General features: G+C 33.4%; 1 protein-coding gene across 1 annotated transcript; it reads left to right on the top strand.

Annotated features, from left to right (window-relative positions):
- Nucleotides 1–13,265: 13,265 nt before the first annotated feature.
- Nucleotides 13,266–15,195, top strand: LOC107896260 (rhamnogalacturonan I rhamnosyltransferase 1). Its single transcript, XM_041113183.1, has 6 exons — nt 13,266–13,479; nt 13,566–13,658; nt 13,893–13,960; nt 14,046–14,134; nt 14,216–14,378; nt 14,832–15,195. Exons 1-6 carry the CDS (start codon nt 13,449–13,451, stop codon nt 14,871–14,873), a joined length of 486 nt encoding a protein of 161 aa, XP_040969117.1. The 5' UTR covers nt 13,266–13,448; the 3' UTR covers nt 14,874–15,195.
- Nucleotides 15,196–19,863: the final 4,668 nt, after the last annotated feature.

Genomic DNA, 19,863 nt, shown 5'->3' with positions numbered 1-19,863 from the left:
TCTTGTGTTTTGACATTTCATCAAACGCCACGCATTTATAGTTGAGAATTTCAGATTCTCACGGAAACGGCGTCGTACGGTCACTTCATCGCTTCTTCGAAACCATGTACATTCCTGTCGCCACGTGGTCTCTCATGACTGGTTTTCGGTGATGCTTTTTTACCGTTTCACCTGTTTTCACGGTCATTTACTTTGCTGACACAGCACATAGCAATGTGAAAAGTCAAATGTTTTTACACTTTTCTCATACTTGTCTACTTGTCTTCCATAAATTGGACCTCTAGCTGACGTGGATTTTCTTTTCTTGGTTTTGGCGATGCAACCTAGGCCGTTGATTCTTTTCACTTAGAGAAATAATCAAGGGCAACTCTACGTAATCCATTATAAATTGACTGAACAACAATAATATATGTTAATAGAGTGTTAATTCGATTGATATGATATTATTGTTAATATTGAAGAATGTGAATTTAAGTGTATTGAATCGTATTATACTTTCAGTTATAAATCAGATATAGATTATAAATAATTTTAGATATTATAAAAAAAACATTGATACAATCAAAATCTATTTGTTTGTTGCAGGAACAATCAACCTATTGCGTAATAAGATGTTAAAATTAATTTCTTTTTCTTTTTGGATCATACTACTTAACACCTTTAATTTAACATTTAGATAAAGTGCAATATAAAGACATAAAAAAACAAAACTTTGATTTGAAATTTCGACATTAATGATGCAACAATCAAAATCAAGATTTATCCTTTCCGGTTATTTATTGGAGCAAGTTATATTAAAATGAGAATGTGATTATATTTTTCATTTAATTAATTAAAATTAGGGCTACATATTTTGCTTGCTTGTTATTAGGTTAAAATATGTTCTTATTGCAATTTTTAAAAATTTAAAATTTATGTCTTTATATTTTTATTTTTAAAAATTTAATCCTTTAATTTATCAGATTTTAAAATTTCAAGTATAATTGTTAATACAACTATTTTTTGTTAAATTTATTAGTTTGACATTTAAAAAAAATACTTACTTGGTAATCATGAAATTAAAAAAATAACATTATAATGAATTTAAATTTAATTAAAAAATAAAAATATTAATAGTTAGACATAAATTTTAAAATTTGAAAAGTATAGATTCAATTCTTATAAATAAAAATACATTAATTAAATTCTAAATTTTCGAATAATTAGGAGCTTATAGTATATTTTAACAGTATCATCAATAGCATGAACTTAATTATTGAGAAAAACAAAGAGAGTGACCAAGAAGTGGACCTAATAATTTTGAAATATTCGAAAATCATATAGCAATAAATTTTAATATATTAAAAATAAAATTTAAGTATTTATATAACACATAAAGGAATAATATGAATATAACACAAATACGTTAATTATCAAAACTAATAAAAAAGGTAGGGATTTAATGGAAATGAAAGGTTATATATATATATATATAATAAGTACTATATATTTCTTACATTATCCGATGTTTGTTACGTGCTTCAAGTTAGGAAGACAACAATAAACAAGCTGATATTCGGTGAGCTATGATAGGGCCAAAAAATAATCTTTCCGGATTTTTTTTATAAGATATCATTTTTCTTTGCCAATTTCATAAAATGATGGATCCATCCAATATTAATTACTCAGATGAGACATGAGAGGGTTATTTTGCTATCGGTAAATATAACCCAAAACCTTGTTTTTAAATTAATAGATAACTGTGGGATTCAACCTTGAACCTTAACTTAATTGACATATGGAGGTGGGTGCAAGTTTTTTTAGTATTTTAAAGTGTATTATTTTCCTATTTATAAATTAGAAAATAATTATAGATAAATTTAAACATTATCTAAAAAAATAGATATGATCAAAATTTATAATAATAGTATAGTAAAAAAATAATACAATCATTCTAGATTAAGGAAAATAGGGTTTTAGCGGCGTTTTTATCAAAACGCCACAAAAATTGTAAAACACAGATCAATAGAGGCGTTTTTGGTAAAACGCCACTAAAAATAGAGCAATAGCGGCGCTTTTTGTTAAAACGCCCCGCTAAAAACAGAGCAATAGCGGCGGTTTTGGTAAAACGCCGCTAAAAGTCGGAGCAATAGCGGCGTTTTTGGTAAAACGCCGCTAAAAGTCGGAGCATTAGCGGCGCTTTTGATAAAACGCCGCTAAAAGTCATATAACCCCTAAAACCCTAAACCCCAAAAAATCATGAACCCTGATATATAACCCCTAAACCCTAAAAACCTTAAACCTTAAACTATAACTTCTAAAACATTAAACCCCAAAAAACATCACATGGATGTTGATGTGTATATACATATATATTAATGTAAAAGCTTATGTTCATATAATAAATTATGGAAGCAATACTTAATATTGATTAAATTTATTTTTTGGTTTACGGTTTAATATTTAAGGTTTAAGGTCTATGGTTTAGGATTTTATGGTTTAAGGTTTAATGGCCATGGGTATATAGTATGTTAATCTCAATTGAATCATATTCAATAATTAAATCCTAAACCCTATAATTAATTATTGTTATCGATAATAGATATCTTGATTTTGATAAAAAAATATTTTTTATATATTAATAAGGTGTTATATTGTTTAATGGATTGAAGGGATATTTTGTGAAAAATGTTTTAAATGATAAGTTTACCTTTAAATTTTATTAATAGTTTTTTGTTTATACTATTTTAATAGTTATCTATACTGATTAATTAAAATATATATTTATTTATACGAACGAAAATTCTCTGCACTCATTTGTGTCTCCACGTTTCTTAATTGTAACTCATTTTCTTTTTAAAATATATATTTGTGTCTCCACGTTTTTTCATTTTCTTTTACACAATTATTGATATAACATCATTTTATATTTATATATTGCATGGATACATAAATATTTATATTTATTCAATATAAAAATATATTGATGTATTTATTTTTTTAAATGTGTATGATTAAATCAAAATTAAAGTTTTAACTATACATTTAAACCACAATTAGAATTTCACGTCTACAATTACACATTAAATCGAAATAAAAAATAAACTCAAAAAATAAAAATTTAAAATTTAAAATTTAAAAATTAAAAATTAAAAAACTTAAAAATTAATATTTTAGTCCATATTTCAATTAAAAAGTTCAATATTCAAAATTAAAAAAAATTCCAAAAGAGAAAAAATAAAAAATATGTTAAAAAAATTTTAAAATTAATATAATGGCGTTTTTAGTGAAAACGCCGCAAAATTTGATAAGCCCAGGCATTTGAGAATCAAGCTGTTGCACTAGAGAAAAGCCATTGGGAACGATCTTTAAACGGATTTTTAAAGTCCATTTTTGAAACAATATAGAAGCCACGTGCTTCGCACGCCAGCACCCAATCCATTAAACCCTGTGTTTTCTGCTTATATCCCTAAACTAAAAGATTACCCGAACCCCCATTTCACTCACTTTCCTCAAAAAGCCTTAAGAACACAATGTCTGTGCTTCTCAAATCCTTCCTTATCCTCTCCTTTCGCGCCAGAGCTCTCCCTGTTTTCCCTTCCATTCTAACTCCAAAATCGCTTCCAAGGAACCGTCGAACCCGAACCCTTTCCTCTATTTCTGCTTCCACTTTTCAATCTCCTCCTCCTTCCGTTTCCCCTGAAACTCCTACCCCCATACCCCTTCTCTCTGACTCTCTCCGTTGGGTCTCTTGTACCGCTTATTGTGGTGATTTGTCTAATCAAGATGTGGGTTTTCGGGTCCGTCTTTGTGGCTGGGTCGCTCTCCACCAGGTCCATGGCGGCCTTACCTTTTTTAATCTCAGAGACCACACCGGTATTGTCCAGGTATATACTCATTTTCAACTTTTTTCTATAAATGAAATTGTGAATTTTCATCCCCGATTCCACCAAAATACAGACCCGAACCAAGACATCTGGGTTCGACTACTTGTGACACCCCTAAAGTGACCCTAGTCGGAAAGTGGTCTCGGGACCGCTAGACCGAGTCACCAAATTATTTGAATGTGATAATTATTGCCTAAAATATGTGAATATAAATGTGTGAAAGTTTTAAGCTTCGATTTAGTTAATTGCATGTGAATTTAGTTGATAGGACTTATGTGAGAAAATTTAGAAATGTGCTAGGCAAATGCAAGTGGCCTAATAGTGCATGTAATCAAAGGGGTGGACTTGCATGTCAATTTCCCCCATTTAAGTACTAGTGGCCGGCCATAACAAGGGATGATGGGCAAAACATGTTGTGTTAATGGAAAAATAAAATAAGAAGCATGGACAAAACATGTCATGAAACATGTTGTGTTAATGGAAAAATAAAATAAGAAGCATGAGCAATAAACTAATAAGAAATTGAAGGAAGAAAACAAAGAGAAAAAAATGTGTTCATCATTCTCATGCATGACAAAAAAGAAAGAAAGAAGAGAAAGGCTCTCATGTTGTTCTTGGCCGAATAGGAGAAAGAAAAAGAAGGAAAAAGAGCTTTGAGGAAATCGGCTATGGTGGTTTGATAGACTAAGGTATGTTTGATGATGTTCCATGAGATGCATGCATGTTTTAGTAGTTAGCTTGAGTTCTAAATAGCCCATGGTTCAAATCTTTACTATGTCATGGAGATGATATTCGGCCAAGGTGGATTGGTGTTGATATCATTTGCATGCTAAAAGTGAAGCTCTGTAATGGTGCATGTGATGGTGGATTGATGATTCTTGAATCTTCTTTTTAGCATTTTTGAGTGAGACATTAAGTTCTTTGTTTAACCATGACCAAGAATTGAAATGGTATGGTGTTGTGATGCAATCGGCCCCAACATAGACATGTATGTTCGGCCACATGAATAAGTACATAAGTTATGTGTATATTCGGCCATAAGCTAGCAAAATGAGACTTTAATGAGTTAAATTTGTTTGAATTAAGCTCAAGAGCAAAGGGGAACTAAATCCGATAAAGGGAAGGAAAAAGTGGTCGAATAGCCGCCGAAATCGTTCGACAACATCCGAGGTAAGTTTTAAGTGATTAAACGTTGAGTAAATTCAATTATAATAGGACATGATGAGTTGATTTAATAAGATATGATGTGGCCATGATATGTTCTAAGTTCAAATGGTAAGTTCTTAAGTGTTTGAGCTTGGGAATTTAAGGGTAATTTGAAATAGTCTGCTTAGGACAGCAGCAGTAACGTGACTTTAGAAAATTACCATAAATTTATGGATTTGAATTAGAGGCTGAATGAGACATTAAATTAAAGCTTAATGAGTCTAGTTTCTTATAAAAGAAACCGTGTAAGCAAAGGAATCTCCGATAATGAGATACTTAAATTTGTGTGAGACAGCGCAGAATGACACTGTAATCCTCTGTTCTGTATTTAGAAAATCATTATAAATTGTACAAAAATGGTTATAAGATAAAATTTATATGCTTAGACTCCTTGATGAGTCTAGTTTCAAATGAAATCAAATACAACACATTTTGAATTCTGTAAAATGAGAAATTTGATTCGTAGTGAAGAGTGGTCAGATTAGCCAAACAGTGAAACAGGGGAAACTTTAAGAAAAATCTGGTATTGATTGGCCAAACCTAAAATTCTGGAAATTTTATGGATGGAAGATATACGAGTCTATATTCAGGAAAAATTAACGGAAAGTGATTTGGAGTTTTTTAGCTCTAGTTATAAATAATTTAGTGACTATTGCTCAGGAAAAACAGCTTGTGCTGAATTTGAGATTGTGTTGTAAACCTTGATAAACTTGTTTTAGTTGCTCATAAGCTATTGATTAAACCCATACGTGAATTCTAAATTGTGATATTGGAAAATGATAGATGTAGATTCAGCCAAGACAGTGTGTATACGTGAAAGTATATGTGGTATGTGAAGTATATTTGGATAATTGTGATGTGAATACATGAAAATCTATATTTTGATTTAGGATTCTATGTGATGGATGTGAACATGCATATATGAGATAAGGCCTAATGGCCGATGTGATGAATGTGAAAGTGAATATATGTGATAAGGCCTAATGGCCGATGTGATGAATGTGAAAGTGTATATATGTGACAGGGCCGAGTGGCCAACGTGATGGATGTGAAAGTGTATAAATGTGATAAGTCCCGAAGGGCATTTGTGTCAGTACTATATCCGGGTTAAAACCCCGCAGGCTTTATGCGAGAATATTATCACTGATTAATGTCCGTAAGCTTCGTGCTCGTACGATATCCGAGCTCTAAAGACCCGATGACTACGTGTGGGGATTTTGTCTGGGTAAGACCCGATAACTTCGTGTGGAGATTATGTCCGGGTAAGACTTCGTAATAAGAATTGCTTATAAATATATTCAATGCGAAAGGTTAAACAGGTATGTACTCCAAGTTTATATGTGAGCTTGATTTGCACTAAATCATAAGGTAGTTATGTGATGCATACGAGAGCAATCTATGAGACTATTCCTATGATTATGTGACATCGGATCAGTGTGAGAGGTTATGTGAAATCATACGATATATCTATGTCACATGAGCTCACTTTTATGTGAAAGTTTATCTGCCTATTGTATATGATAAGATGTGCATATTCGGTAAAGGGATGGTATGCCCGAAGGAAGAGTGAAATAAAAAAATACGAACAACTATGTTATAATTTGATTGTTATTTGTTGACACTGCTTAAAACTTACTAAGCATTAAATGCTTACTCCGTTCTTTGAATCTCTGTTTTATAGATTTTGGTTCGTCAGCTATCGGACTCGGGATTTTTGGAAGTCGAAGTCTCCCACACTATCAAAGCCCCCTTTTGGTACAATTTTGGTTGAACTTTGAAATGGCATGTATAGGACTACCCTTTTGTTGTTGGTCATGTACCCTTCGGTTTTGTGTAAATTTGGATAGCCATGCGAAAATGGCTTAAATATACTTTGATCATAGCATTATAATCATTTTGTATGTTGTCCGTCGAGAGGTATGGAAATGTTGGTAACGGTTAGCCATGGGAAGGGTTATTCTTGATCACTTTTGGAATATGTATGACAAACTCTAGTTGATCCATGGAGGATCATGAAATAGGTAAAGTTTACCTTAAAAAAAACAGATGCTGGCAGCAGCAGTGATGTGGATGTGAAAAATCACTAAAAATAGTAGGAATGGAATTAAATAGTGAATAAATTATGTAAGCGAACCTTGATGAATCTATTTTCATAGGAAAGTAACGAAATGATCATATGGACAGTATGTTAAGAGATATTCAGGTTCTCGTGAGACAGGGCCAGAACGGTTTCTGGATTCCCTGTTTCGACTTTGGAAATTCATTATAAATTAACCAGATATAATTAGGAGTCATGCCATATATTTATATATTCCTATCTGAGTCTAGTTTCTATAGAAACAAACGGCATCAGTATTGAAACTCTGTGCAGGGAGATATCCAAATCGTAATGCATGAAGGTCAGTGTAGTCGCACCCTGTAACAGGGGAGAATTTAACGAATAAACTGTACTAATTGGCCCGACCAAAAATTCTAGAAAAAAATATGTAGATGGGCATATGAGTCTAGTTTCAGGGAAAAATTACGAAACTGATTTTCGAGTTGTGAAACTCAAGATATGATTTTTAAGGTGACAGTGACGCAGTTAGCCAACTGCCTGGAAATTTTTAAAATGGACTGCGATAGTAAACGAATTTAGTCTGTGAACCCCTCGTGTCCGAATCCGGCAACGGTCTCGGGTACGGGGTGTTACAATTTTATTGGTATCAGAGCTACGGTTTAGTCGATTCTAGGACTACCGTAATACGTTTGGGTCTATCTATACATGCCATTATGTGAATATTTGATAGTGTGGTGATTTCTGACAATTGAAAATGTGTTTATTTATTGTAATGAATTCCGATCCCGATCGAGCTGTAGCAGATGGTATTGAGAGGACTGAGACATGCTTATGATGTGTCAATATTGAGAAGGGTATAACATAAGTAAGTTCTTGAGTAATAGAGCTTAAATTATGATTTGATTAGATCATGTTTTAAGCAAATCAAAATCATGCTCTTTGTGTGCGGCTATTGAGCCGAAATTGCAAGAGTGATAAGTGTCTTGTGTTTGAGTTTTGCTAATGAAAATGAAATACGAATGTGTCATGATTTATTGTTAAATGTGCATGGTTATTCAAATGATGTCCGGGCTAAGTCCCGAAGGCTTTGTGCTAAGTGACCATATCCGGACTAAGATCCGAAGGCATTTGTGCGAGTTACTAATTCCGGGCTAAGCTCGAAGGCATTGGTGCGAGTTACTAAATCCGGGTTAAGTCCCGAAGGCATTTGTGCGAGTTACTATAACCGGGCTAAGTCCCGAAGAGCATTCATGCTAGTGATGTATCCGGGCTAAGTTCCGAAGAGCATTCGTGCTAGTGATGTATCCGGGCTAAGTCCCGAAGAGCATTCATGCTAGTGATGTATCTGGGCTAAGTTCCGAAGAGCATTCGTGCTAGTGATATATCCGTGCTAAACCCCGAAGAGCATTCGTGCTGGTGTTATATCCGGGCTAGGTCCCAAAGAGCAATCATGCTGGTGACGTGTATTCGGGCCTTCGTGCCCAGTAGGCTTCGTGCCGGTAATTTGAGCAAAGTTTAAGTATTCATTACTATACGAATTCAAATTTAAATGAGATGATATGTTTAAAAGTGTACATACATGATGTTTATAGACTTGGTTAAGTCATTTTAATGTGTAATAACGAATGAATAAGAGCACTATGTGTGTGAATGATTAGAGGCACTGTGTGTGTGTGAATTCCTTTAATCGAGCACTATGAGTGCGAGATCGGTCAGTGGGCACTAAGTGTGTGAAGTGGAATTCATGTAAGACCTCGTCTAGGACGAAGGCATTGATTGAGATAGTGTGTAAGACCATGTCTGGGACATGGCATCGGCTCGATATGTGAGCATATGAAAGACCATATCTAGGATATGGCATTGTAAGAGCTATATGTGCTTAATGAGTATCCGTAATGATTTCGAATGATTCAACGGGTATCGTTAACAGTGATTAAATGTGCTAAATGAATTCAATGTTCAGGTATGTGGAAGTTGATTTTCTTTTGGAAATGAGTTAAGTTGAATATTGAGATGTGATAAAGTTATAAAGGATATTTATTGGGATGTTTGAGTATATGTGTACTTTCGGTTAGGTTACAGCTTATACATGAATGAAAATGTGGGTTACAAATATGTGGGTTGATGATGTGAATTATACATGTTATTATGTGCTTAATATGTGTTTGAAATGCATTTGTGAATTAAATTAAGTGATTATTGCTTATGAAATCAATAATGAATTACAATTGCTATCGATGAGCTAATGTTTATATGAATATAATTCAATAAGAGGACGTTATCCTAAACTATGCATCGGTAGAAATTTTCGGGGACGAAAATCCCTAAAGGGGGGAAGAGTTGTGACACCCCTAAAGTGACCCTAGTCAGAAAGCGGTCTCGGGACCGCTAGACCGAGTCACCAAATTATTTGAATGTGATAATTATTTTCTAAAATATGTGAATATAAATGTGTGAAAGTTTTAAGCTTCGATTTAGTTAATTGCATGTGAATTTAGTTGATAGGACTTATGTGAGAAAATTTAGAAATGTGCTAGGCAAATGCAAGTGGCCCAATAGTGCATGTAATCAAAGGGGTGGACTTGCATGTCAATTTCCCCCCATTTAAGTACTAGTGGCCGGCCATGACAAGGGATGATGGGCAAAACATGTTGTGTTAATGGAAAAATAAAATAAGAAGCATGGGCAAAACATGTCATGAAACATGTTGTGTTAATGGAAGAATAAAATAAGAAGCATTGGCAATAAACTAATAAGAAATTGAAGGAAGAAAACAAAGAGAAAAAAATGTGTTCATCATTCTCATACATGACAAAAAAAAAGAAAAAAGAGAAAGGCTCTCATGTTGTTCTTGGCCGAATAGGAGAAAGAAAAAGAAGGAAAAAGAGCTTTGAGGAAATCGGCTATGGTGGTTTGATAGACTAAGGTATGTTTGATGATGTTCCATGAGATGCATGCATGTTTTAGTAGTTAGCTTGAGTTCTAAATAGCCCATGGTTCAAATCTTTACTATGTCATGGAGATGATATTCGGCCAAGGTGGATTGGTGTTGATATCATTTGCATGCTAAAAGTGAAGCTCTGTAATGGTGCATGTGATGGTGGATTGATGATTCTTGAATCTTCTTTTTAGCATTTTTGAGTGAGACATTAAGTTCTTTGTTTAACCATGACCAAAAATTGAAATGGTATGGTGTTGTGATGCAATCGGCCCCAACATAGACATGTATGTTCGGCCACATGAATAAGTACATAAGTTATGTGTATATTCGGCCATAAGCTAGCAAAATGAGACTTTAATGAGTTAAATTTGTTTGAATTAAGCTCAAGAGCAAAGGGGAACTAAATCCGATAAAGGGAAGGAAAAAGTGGTCGAATAGCCGCCGAAATCGTTCGACAACATCCGAGGTAAGTTTTAAGTGATTAAATGTTGAGTAAATTCAATTATAATAGGACATGATGAGTTGATTTAATAAGATATGATGTGGCCATGATATGTTCTAAGTTCAAATGGTAAGTTCTTAAGTGTTTGAGCTTGGGAATTTAAGGGTAATTTGAAATAGTCTGCTTAGGACAGCAGCAGTAACGTGACTTTAGAAAATCACCATAAATTTATGGATTTGAATTAGAGGCTGAATGAGACATTAAATTAAAGCTTAATGAGTATAGTTTCTTATAAAAGAAACCGTGTAAGCAAAGGAATCTCCGATAATGAGATACTTAAATTTGTGTGAGACAGCGCAGAATGACACTGTAATCCTCTGTTCTGTATTTAGAAAATCATTATAAATTGTACAAAAATGGTTATAAGATAAAATTTATATGCTTAGACTCCTTGATGAGTCTAGTTTCAAATGAAATCAAATACAACACATTTTGAATTCTGTAAAATGAGAAATTTGATTCGTAGTGAAGAGTGGTCAGATTAGTCAAACAGTGAAACAGGGGAAACTTTAAGAAAAATCTGGTATTGATTGGCCAAACCTAAAATTCTGGAAATTTTATGGATGGAAGATATACGAGTCTATATTCAGGAAAAATTAACGGAAAGTGATTTGGAGTTTTTTAGCTCCAGTTATAAATAATTTAGTGACTATTGCTCAGGAAAAACAGCTTGTGCTGAATTTGAGATTGTGTTGTAAACCTTGATAAACTTGTTTTAGTTGCTCATAAGCTATTGATTAAACCCATACGTGAATTCTAAATTGTGATATTGGAAAATGATAGATGTAGATTCAGCCAAGACAGTGTGTATACGTGAAAGTATATGTGGTATGTGAAGTATATTTGGATAATTGTGATGTGAATACATGAAAATCTATATTTTGATTTAGGATTCTATGTGATGGATGTGAACATGCATATATGAGATAAGGCCTAATGGCCGATGTGATGAATGTGAAAGTGAATATATGTGATAAGGCCTAATGGCCGATGTGATGAATGTGAAAGTGTATATATGTGATAAGGCCTAATGGCCGATGTGATGAATGTGAAAGTGTATATATGTGACAGGGCCGAGTGGCCAACGTGATGGATGTAAAAGTGTATAAATGTGATAAGTCCCGAAGGGCATTTGTGTCAGTACTATATCCGGGTTAAAACCCCGCAGGCTTTATGCGAGAATATTATCACTGATTAATGTCCGTAAGCTTCATGCTCGTACTATATCCGAGCTCTAAAGACCCGATGACTACGTGTGGGGATTTTGTCCGGGTAAGACCCGATAACTTCGTGTGGAGATTATGTCCGGGTAAGACTTCGTAATAAGAATTGCTTATAAATATATTCAATGCGAAAGGTTAAACAGGTATGTACTCCAAGTTTATATGTGAGCTTGATTTGCACTAAATCATAAGGTAGTTATGTGATGCATACGAGAGCAATCTATGAGACTATTCCTATGATTATGTGACATCGGATCAATGTGAGAGGTTATGTGAAATCATACGATATATCTATGTCACATGAGCTCACTTTTATGTGAAAGTTTATCTGCCTATTGTATATGATGAGATGTGCATATTCGGTAAAGGGATGGTATGCCCGAAGGAAGAGTGAAATAAAAAAATACGAACAACTATATTATAATTTGATTGTTATCTGTTGACACTGCTTAAAACTTACTAAGCATTAAATGCTTACTCCGTTCTTTGAATCTCTGTTTTATAGATTTTGGTTCGTCAGCTATCGGACTCGGGATTTTTTGAAGTCGAAGTCTCCCACATTATCAAAGCCCCCTTTTGGTACAATTTTGGTTGAACTTTGAAATGGCATGTATAGGACTACCCTTTTATTGTTGGTTATGTACCCTTCGGTTTTGTGTAAATTTGGATAGCCATGCGAAAATGGCTTAAATATACTTTGATCATAGCATTATAATCGTTTTGTATGTTGTCCGTCGAGAGGTATGGAAATGTTGGTAACGGTTAGCCATGGGAAGGGTTATTCTTGATCACTTTTGGAATATGTATGACAAACTCTAGTTGATCCATGGAGGATCATGAAATAGGTAAAGTTTACCTTAAAAAAAAAAACAGATGCTGGCAGCACCAGTGATGTGGATGTGAAAAATCACTAAAAATAGTAGGAATGGAATTAAATAGTGAATAAATTATGTAAGCGAACCTTGATGAATCTATTTTCATAGGAAAGTAACGAAACGATCATATGGACAGTATGTTAAGAGATATTCAGGTTCTCGTGAGACAGGGCCAGAACGGTTTCTGGATTCCCTGTTCCGACTTTGGAAATTCATTATAAATTAACCAGAGATAATTAGGAGTCATGCCATATATGTATATATTCCTCTCTGAGTCTAGTTTCTATAGAAACAAACGGCATCAGTATTGAAACTCTGTGCAGGGAGATATCCAAATCGTAATGCATGAAGGTCAGTGTAGTCGCACCCTGTAACAGGGGAGAATTTAACGAATAAACTGTACTAATTGGCCTGACCAAAAATTCTAGAAAAAAATATGTAGATGGGCATATGAGTCTAGTTTCAGGGAAAAATTACGAAACTGATTTTCGAGTTGTGAAACTCAAGATATGATTTTTAAGGTGACAGTGACGCAGTTAGCCAACTGTCTGGAAATTTTTAAAATGGACTGCGATAGTAAACGAATTTAGTCTGTGAACCCCTCGTGTCCGACTCCGGCAACGGTCTCGGGTACGGGGTGTTACACTACTCCCCTTTGAACAACTCTTCCCGATTACCGTCAGTTTTCCTATATGGCCGTGATTCCGAACATTGGCTTATCATTTTGGAATTTCCAGAACGCCCAAAACCTTTGAAAGAAGAAATGATCGATACCTATGTTAAAACCCTCGCTTCTGTTGTCGGCAGGTTTTTAAATTATAATTATTCCTTCAGATTTCATTAAATTTTGAGTTTTATTTTTCTTTTTTATTTGTTCTGATCTTGTAATGAAGAGGAAGCGAAAAAGAGAATATACTCTGTTTGTACAACGAGGTATACTGGGTTTCGTGCTATTTTTTCTAAGGATTTGGTCGAAGAACTTAGAGGTAATTTCATTTCTCATTTACTAGGGTTTAGGGTTTACATGGTTTTCCCTTTTTCTAGTGTAATTGGAAGAAGAAATAGGTTTTCTGAAACAATGGGTTTTCAGAAAGAAAAAATAATAAACATTGGTACCTTGTATGTGTCCCTGAATTTTATTGAAGGAAATATTTTTGCTTTCTCAGTTTGATCTTTTGGTAAAAGTAAGACCTTCATTCTTTTGCATTTGCATTTTGCAGGAAACTATAAAACTAATGGTTTTCTCAAAGTTTCATGCAATGGGGGCTTGAATCAAATGCGTGCTGCGGTCTGTGTCTTTCCTCTAGCTCATCTTTTCCTTGTTCTTCTATTCAACATTATGTTATTAATTTAAGCTGATTAAGCCTTTTTAGATCTGTGACATGGTAATCGTTGCTCGACTTTTAAATCTCACTTTGGTTGTTCCAAAACTTGATAAGACATCATTCTGGGCGGACCCTAGGTAAATTTATAATTCTGGAAAGGTTGTTTAGTTCTTTCTCAGCTGCTGTAAATTGTCTTTGACTCATGATCTGTTTGGCAGTGATTTTGGTGACATTTTTGATGTGAGCCATTTCATTGATTCTCTAATGGATGAAGTTCGGATTATCAAAAGGCTGCCAAAGAAGTTTAATAGGAAATATGGGTTTCAAGCTTTTCAGATGTCTCCTGTTAGCTGGTCAAATGAAAAGTACTACTTAGAACAGGTTTGGTTGCTTGTTATTAATTACTATTTTTAGCTTAAAAATATTCATGTCAAAACACTCAAATTATCATAGCAAAAAGTGGTGTACCATCTGTTTAGGAGACACAAAGTAGTGATTAGTGAACCCCAGCATTCACACATCCTACAAATAAGATAGAAAATCTGTGTGCTGCGACTTAGATATGAGAACTTCTCTAAAGTATAATGTCAGACAGGGAATAAAAATAACAGTATGATGCCTTCTGCTGTTGGTAGGCAAATAACCAAAGTATGACCATGGTGCACCCTTGCCTTGTTTTTTATGAGTTGCATCAAATGTTTGCACTAGTGATGACAAGATATTAATCTGCACTTTTAAATCTATGAAGTATCTTGTGATCTTAATATTATCAGTTTCAAGAATCAGGACGCAATGATACAGAAATGTAACTAGGTAGTTACCCCTTTCTTTCAGGTACGCATACCCTTGGTGGAGAGAGAAAGAGATAATGTCTGAAGAGAGGAGACAACAAGGGTTGTGTCCTCTGACACCCGAAGAAGCGATGCTAGTTTTGCAAGCATTAGGTTTCGATAAGGAAACTCAGATTTACATAGCTTCTGGTGAGATTTGTGGCAGTGAACGGAGATTGGCATCGCTAAGAGCTGCATTTCCACACATTGTGAGATTTTGACCCTGTAAATGTTTTGCTCTGGGCATTTGTAAGGTTGTTTAAAGCCTGGTGAGAGCACTGGGTTTCTATATTGACAACTTTTTCGGATATCTTGATGATAATATCTTATATTTTACATGGTTATGATTTAAGTCCTTATTTCATTGATATCTTTATATTTAATTTAATTTAATTATTTATTTTAGTTTTGATTCTAAATTTTTATTTTTATTTTAATATTTTTAGTTAAAAATTTAATAGAAAATTTTTATATTTATATCATGGATATTATTCTTCTCAATATTTTGATAATGAATTTTAAATTTTTTATATTTTTCATGACTTTTATAATATTTTATTTTTTTAAAAATTTCATTACCTTTAGTGGCGTTTGTGGGAAAAGTGCCGCTAAAGGTCATGACCTTTAGCGGCGTTTTTTTAAATAAACGCCACAAACTTTTGTGGCGCCGTTTATAGCGGCGTTTTTTGCGGCGCTTGTAAAAACGCCGCAAATAATTTTAGCGGGGCTTAAAGACCTTAAAAAACGCCGCTAAAAGTCAATTTTGCTGTAGTGCATCTATGAAATGTGCATAAAGTACATAAACATGTACATAATATGTATAACAGTGCAAATGTATGTATGTCTAGCTTATATTAGCTTTAGCTAGTTATATCTAGATTAATTTCAATTCTGTCTGATTTTTTATTTACTATGTATTGAACTTGATCAAATATGTTTTTATATTTATTTTGCATACTAATAAAACTGAAAATTTTACAATTATAGTTAAATTTTAACTGCACAGCCAATATATAACAAATTTGAATTCAATGAATGATTTAAATGAAGTTTGAAAGGTAGATAAAGGATTCCGCATCCTTCCTTCAAATACTTGTTAGTTATAGTTTATTAAAAATTATAAAATTACGACATTGATTTTATGGATATTTTCATTACGAATAGTTTGAAGTTATACTAAAAAAATAATAATAAAATTATTTTATTTTTATTATTATTATTAGATTTGGATCCATTAATATAATTTCTTTTTCTTGGAGAAAATCGAAGCCACGCCAGCTAGAACCCTATTGATTCACTTTTGGCGAACGCGAGCTGGAGCACATGTGTAATGTGTTACTATTATTTGTTTTTTAAAAGATTTTCCGTGTCTGATATTTAAGTATAAATATAAATAACAATAAAAGTAATCCTTTAAATCTATAAAAGTTAAAATACGGGTGTATTGATATTAAATATTCATCTCAAACATATATTCCCGCACCATTAATTTTGAATGATTAAGGGGATAAGGAGAAGAAAATGATTGAGTTCAGATGCAAAGAACGTATGGGCCGAAGAACCATATTCATGGTTGCAATTTCTAGATGTAGTTGTCATATGCTATCCCTGTAGTATTGCAGATTCATAATACACAAAGTGCTTGTCACTTATATAAACGAACAAGAAAAATTATTAAGTACAAAAACATGGGCTCATCATTCCTCACGTTCTCATGCAAATCAAATCAAATTTGAATCTAATGTATGTGTTGGCTTAATAGTTAAGGTGTTTATAGTTTCAAGTATGACTTCGGTTTGAATCGTTCTATTCGCGTTGTTATTGAGACATTACTTTTCTTTTGTAATTCACAGAATATAAAGTTCCACAAAATTTCAATAAGAGCTCACTTTTCTGTTTTCATCACCTCTAACTTGCCTAAGCTATTATAAGTATTATTATATTTTATGTTACATAAAAATTATCTAATATGGTTAATTAAACTTTAATTCAGTTGGTAGTGTTGTTATTATAATAATCAAAAGAATTTGTGTTCGAATACGTTTATACGTGTATTTTATTTCGATTTAAGAGTTCAAAACATTATAGGTAGAAATAGATATTGTATTAAAAAAATATTATTTAATTTGTATAATTAAGTAATGTTTTGTATAAAAAATTATATTCATATATGGTTTGTGGAGTTTTTTTAAACTCCACATGTAAGTTTAGGGTAAGACATGTGATCTATAGGTATAGTAAAAAGTTTTAAAAATTACATATATAAAGGACACTTATCACATTTTTAACTATATTTATGAAGTTTAAAAATTTCATAAAAAATTACATATATAAAGGACACTTATCACATTTTTAACTATATTTATGAAGTTTAAAAATTTCATAAGTTGTGTATAAAGTTATTACCCTTTGTATATATAATCACCTAAAATGTTATAAATGTTTTGTGTAATTGCACAAATCGTTACCTAATAACAGTGGGTGCCAAATCTAATAAAAATAAATTTCCACTCAAAACATATTTTCTTTTTGTATGTAACAGTGAGCAAAGTTTAACCCACAAATATTGGTGATAGTTCTATTTCTTTAATCAATATGATGGAAATTTAGATTTGATCATCCATAAAAAAGATAAATTTAATTTAATTTAATAAATTAGTTATAATTACCAACGTCATACTTATTTCTCTAATATTTTTTTACCTTTTTTATAACCACGGTGAAGCTTGTCGAAATTATTTTCATTTTTCATTATTTAAAACAATCTTATAACAAAGCATCTAAGATTCCATTTATTAATAGCTTGAAAAAATAGAAATCTAATTCTAGTCAACAATTACAAGCAATTAGTGTTTATTTAAACTAGATTATATATCGATTTATCAAGTATTAGAATAATTGATCAATGCAAATGGCATGGGGAGCTTTCTTTTACAAGATATAGAGGGAACGAAACTATAGATTTTTTTATAACACTCATTTGTCAGAGCAAGTAATATTGGAGAAGATTAAAGCTGCAGTTCGTATGAGGTTATTTGATCCTAGAATTAGATATGATGAGATTGTAAATAATAGAATTTGTATAGCTTGGGGTATAGAGTGATTTTATTGTATAGCTTTTGTTTACATATTGGAACTTCCTATGTGTTAGGTGGGAAACCCATATTTTCTGCCACAATGTTTTGTCTTCTTTGGTTTTGTCAAAAGCCAATTTTTTTTGGCTTTTTATGTGTGGGATGTGGGCAGCATTTTATTGAGACAAAAATCTCAAATTAAATCACAGAGCGAGATTGAAGCTCGTCAGAGAGAAAGAGAGAAGAAAAAATTAATTTTTCAAGTTTGGTGCAGCAGTGATCAACTCTTCGATCGAAGGTTCATCCGCGGTTCGATTGAGCTAATTTTTGGACAGCAGCTAGGCGATAAGGTGTTCTTGACTTTGTACGGTCAGATTTTTCATCCGAGTCTTGTAGCATCGAAAATACCCGTTTTTCAGCAGTTGCGTTTTTGGTGATATTCTCTCATTTTTCTCTTTTTTGCTAAAGATTACATATTGTTAGCCTTGTTGGAGTTGAATGCTTGTTGTAGGCTTGATATTGTGATCTTGTAGTTGAACATTTGATGATAGTGGAGCTCTTGATCGGACTCTAAAGTCCCGTGGTTTTTACCCTTGATTTAGAGGGGTTTTCCACGTAAAAGTACCGGTGTCTCTATTTATTTTTGTTGTGGTTACATTAGTCGATTTGTGGTTGATTAAGGTTGCTAGAGAACATATTTTGTGCTATTGTGCTTGCCATAATTTTTGACAGGAGTTATAGGGTGAGAAAGAACACCGGTTGTGCTTTCGCTTTGTTTCGGTTCTTCAGTTTCTTCCCAACAAACTGGTATCAGAGCTTGGTTATTGTGTCAGATAATTATGGAAATTAATACGAGCAAGATGATTATGTTGAATGGCACAAATTATCAACTTTGGCGGAATAAAATGAAGGATTTGTTGTTTGTGAAGGCTTTGCATCTTCCGGTCTTTACTACTTAAAAACCTGATTCGAAAAGTGATGAAGAATGGGAATTTGAGCATCAACAAGTGTGTGGCTTTATTCTGCAATTTGTTGAAGAAAATGTTTACAACCACATTGATCAGGAGACACAGGCTTGAACATTGTGGGAGAAGCTTGAAAGCTTGTATGCTTCGAGGTCGGGCAATAACAAGTTGTTTTTGCTGAAGAAAATGATGGCGCTGAAATATAAAGAAGGAATGTCTATAGCTGACCATGTTAGTGAATTTCAGAGTGTGATGAATCAGTTGCTTGGTATGGGTGTCAAATTTGATGACGAGATTTTAGGACTTTGGTTGCTTGCTACTCTACCAAACTCTTGGGAGACCTTTCGGGTCTCGCTCATTAATTCTGCCCCACAGGGTATTATTACTTTGGATTTGGCTAAGAGTGGTATGTTGAATGAAGAGGTTAGAAGAAGATCTCAGGGTTCTACATCACAGTCCGAGGTGTTGGTTATCGAGAACAGGGAGAGGAACAGAGACAAAGATGGAAAGGGTAGAGATAAAAGCCGAAGCAAGTTAAGATTGAGATACAAGAATCTTGAGTGTCATCATTGTGGTAAGAAAGGTCATATCAAGAAATATTACTTCAAGTGGAAGAAAGAGAAGAAAGGTGGTGGTGATAAACACGATCGGAATGACAATGAAAAATCCGAGCGTATTGCTATTGTTACTCGTGAAGATCTGTTAGTTATTTGTGATGAGAATTTGGTCAACCTAGCATGCGACGAGACTAGTTGGGTGATTGATACTGGTGCATCACTTCATGTCACGTCGAGGAAGGAATTCTTCACATCTTATACTCCTGGTGATTTTGGGGTATTGAAGATGGGTAATGATCGTTTGGTTTCGGTTATTGGTCTGGGAGATGTTAGCTTGGTGAGTAACAATGGAACAAAGTTAACTCTCAAGAATGTCAGACATGCACCGGATGTCCGTTTGAATTTGATTTCTACAGGAAAGTTTGATGATGAGGGATTCT

The sequence above is a fragment of the Gossypium hirsutum genome, chromosome A05 (genome assembly GCF_007990345.1).
Source record: "Gossypium hirsutum isolate 1008001.06 chromosome A05, Gossypium_hirsutum_v2.1, whole genome shotgun sequence".
In the NCBI taxonomy this organism is placed as follows: Eukaryota; Viridiplantae; Streptophyta; class Magnoliopsida; order Malvales; family Malvaceae; genus Gossypium; species Gossypium hirsutum.
This window is presented reverse-complemented; position numbering and strand designations above follow the sequence as displayed.

Excerpts from the sequence above, each read along its gene's own strand:
- LOC107896260 (XM_041113183.1), top strand. The coding sequence starts at position 13,449 with ATGTTAAAACCCTCGCTTCTGTTGTCGGCAG. Across the intron at positions 13,961-14,045 it reads TGAATCAAATGCGTGCTGCG|ATCTGTGACATGGTAATCGT; the intron begins GTCTGTGTCTTT and ends AAGCCTTTTTAG. Across the intron at positions 14,379-14,831 it reads AAAAGTACTACTTAGAACAG|GTACGCATACCCTTGGTGGA; the intron begins GTTTGGTTGCTT and ends CCTTTCTTTCAG.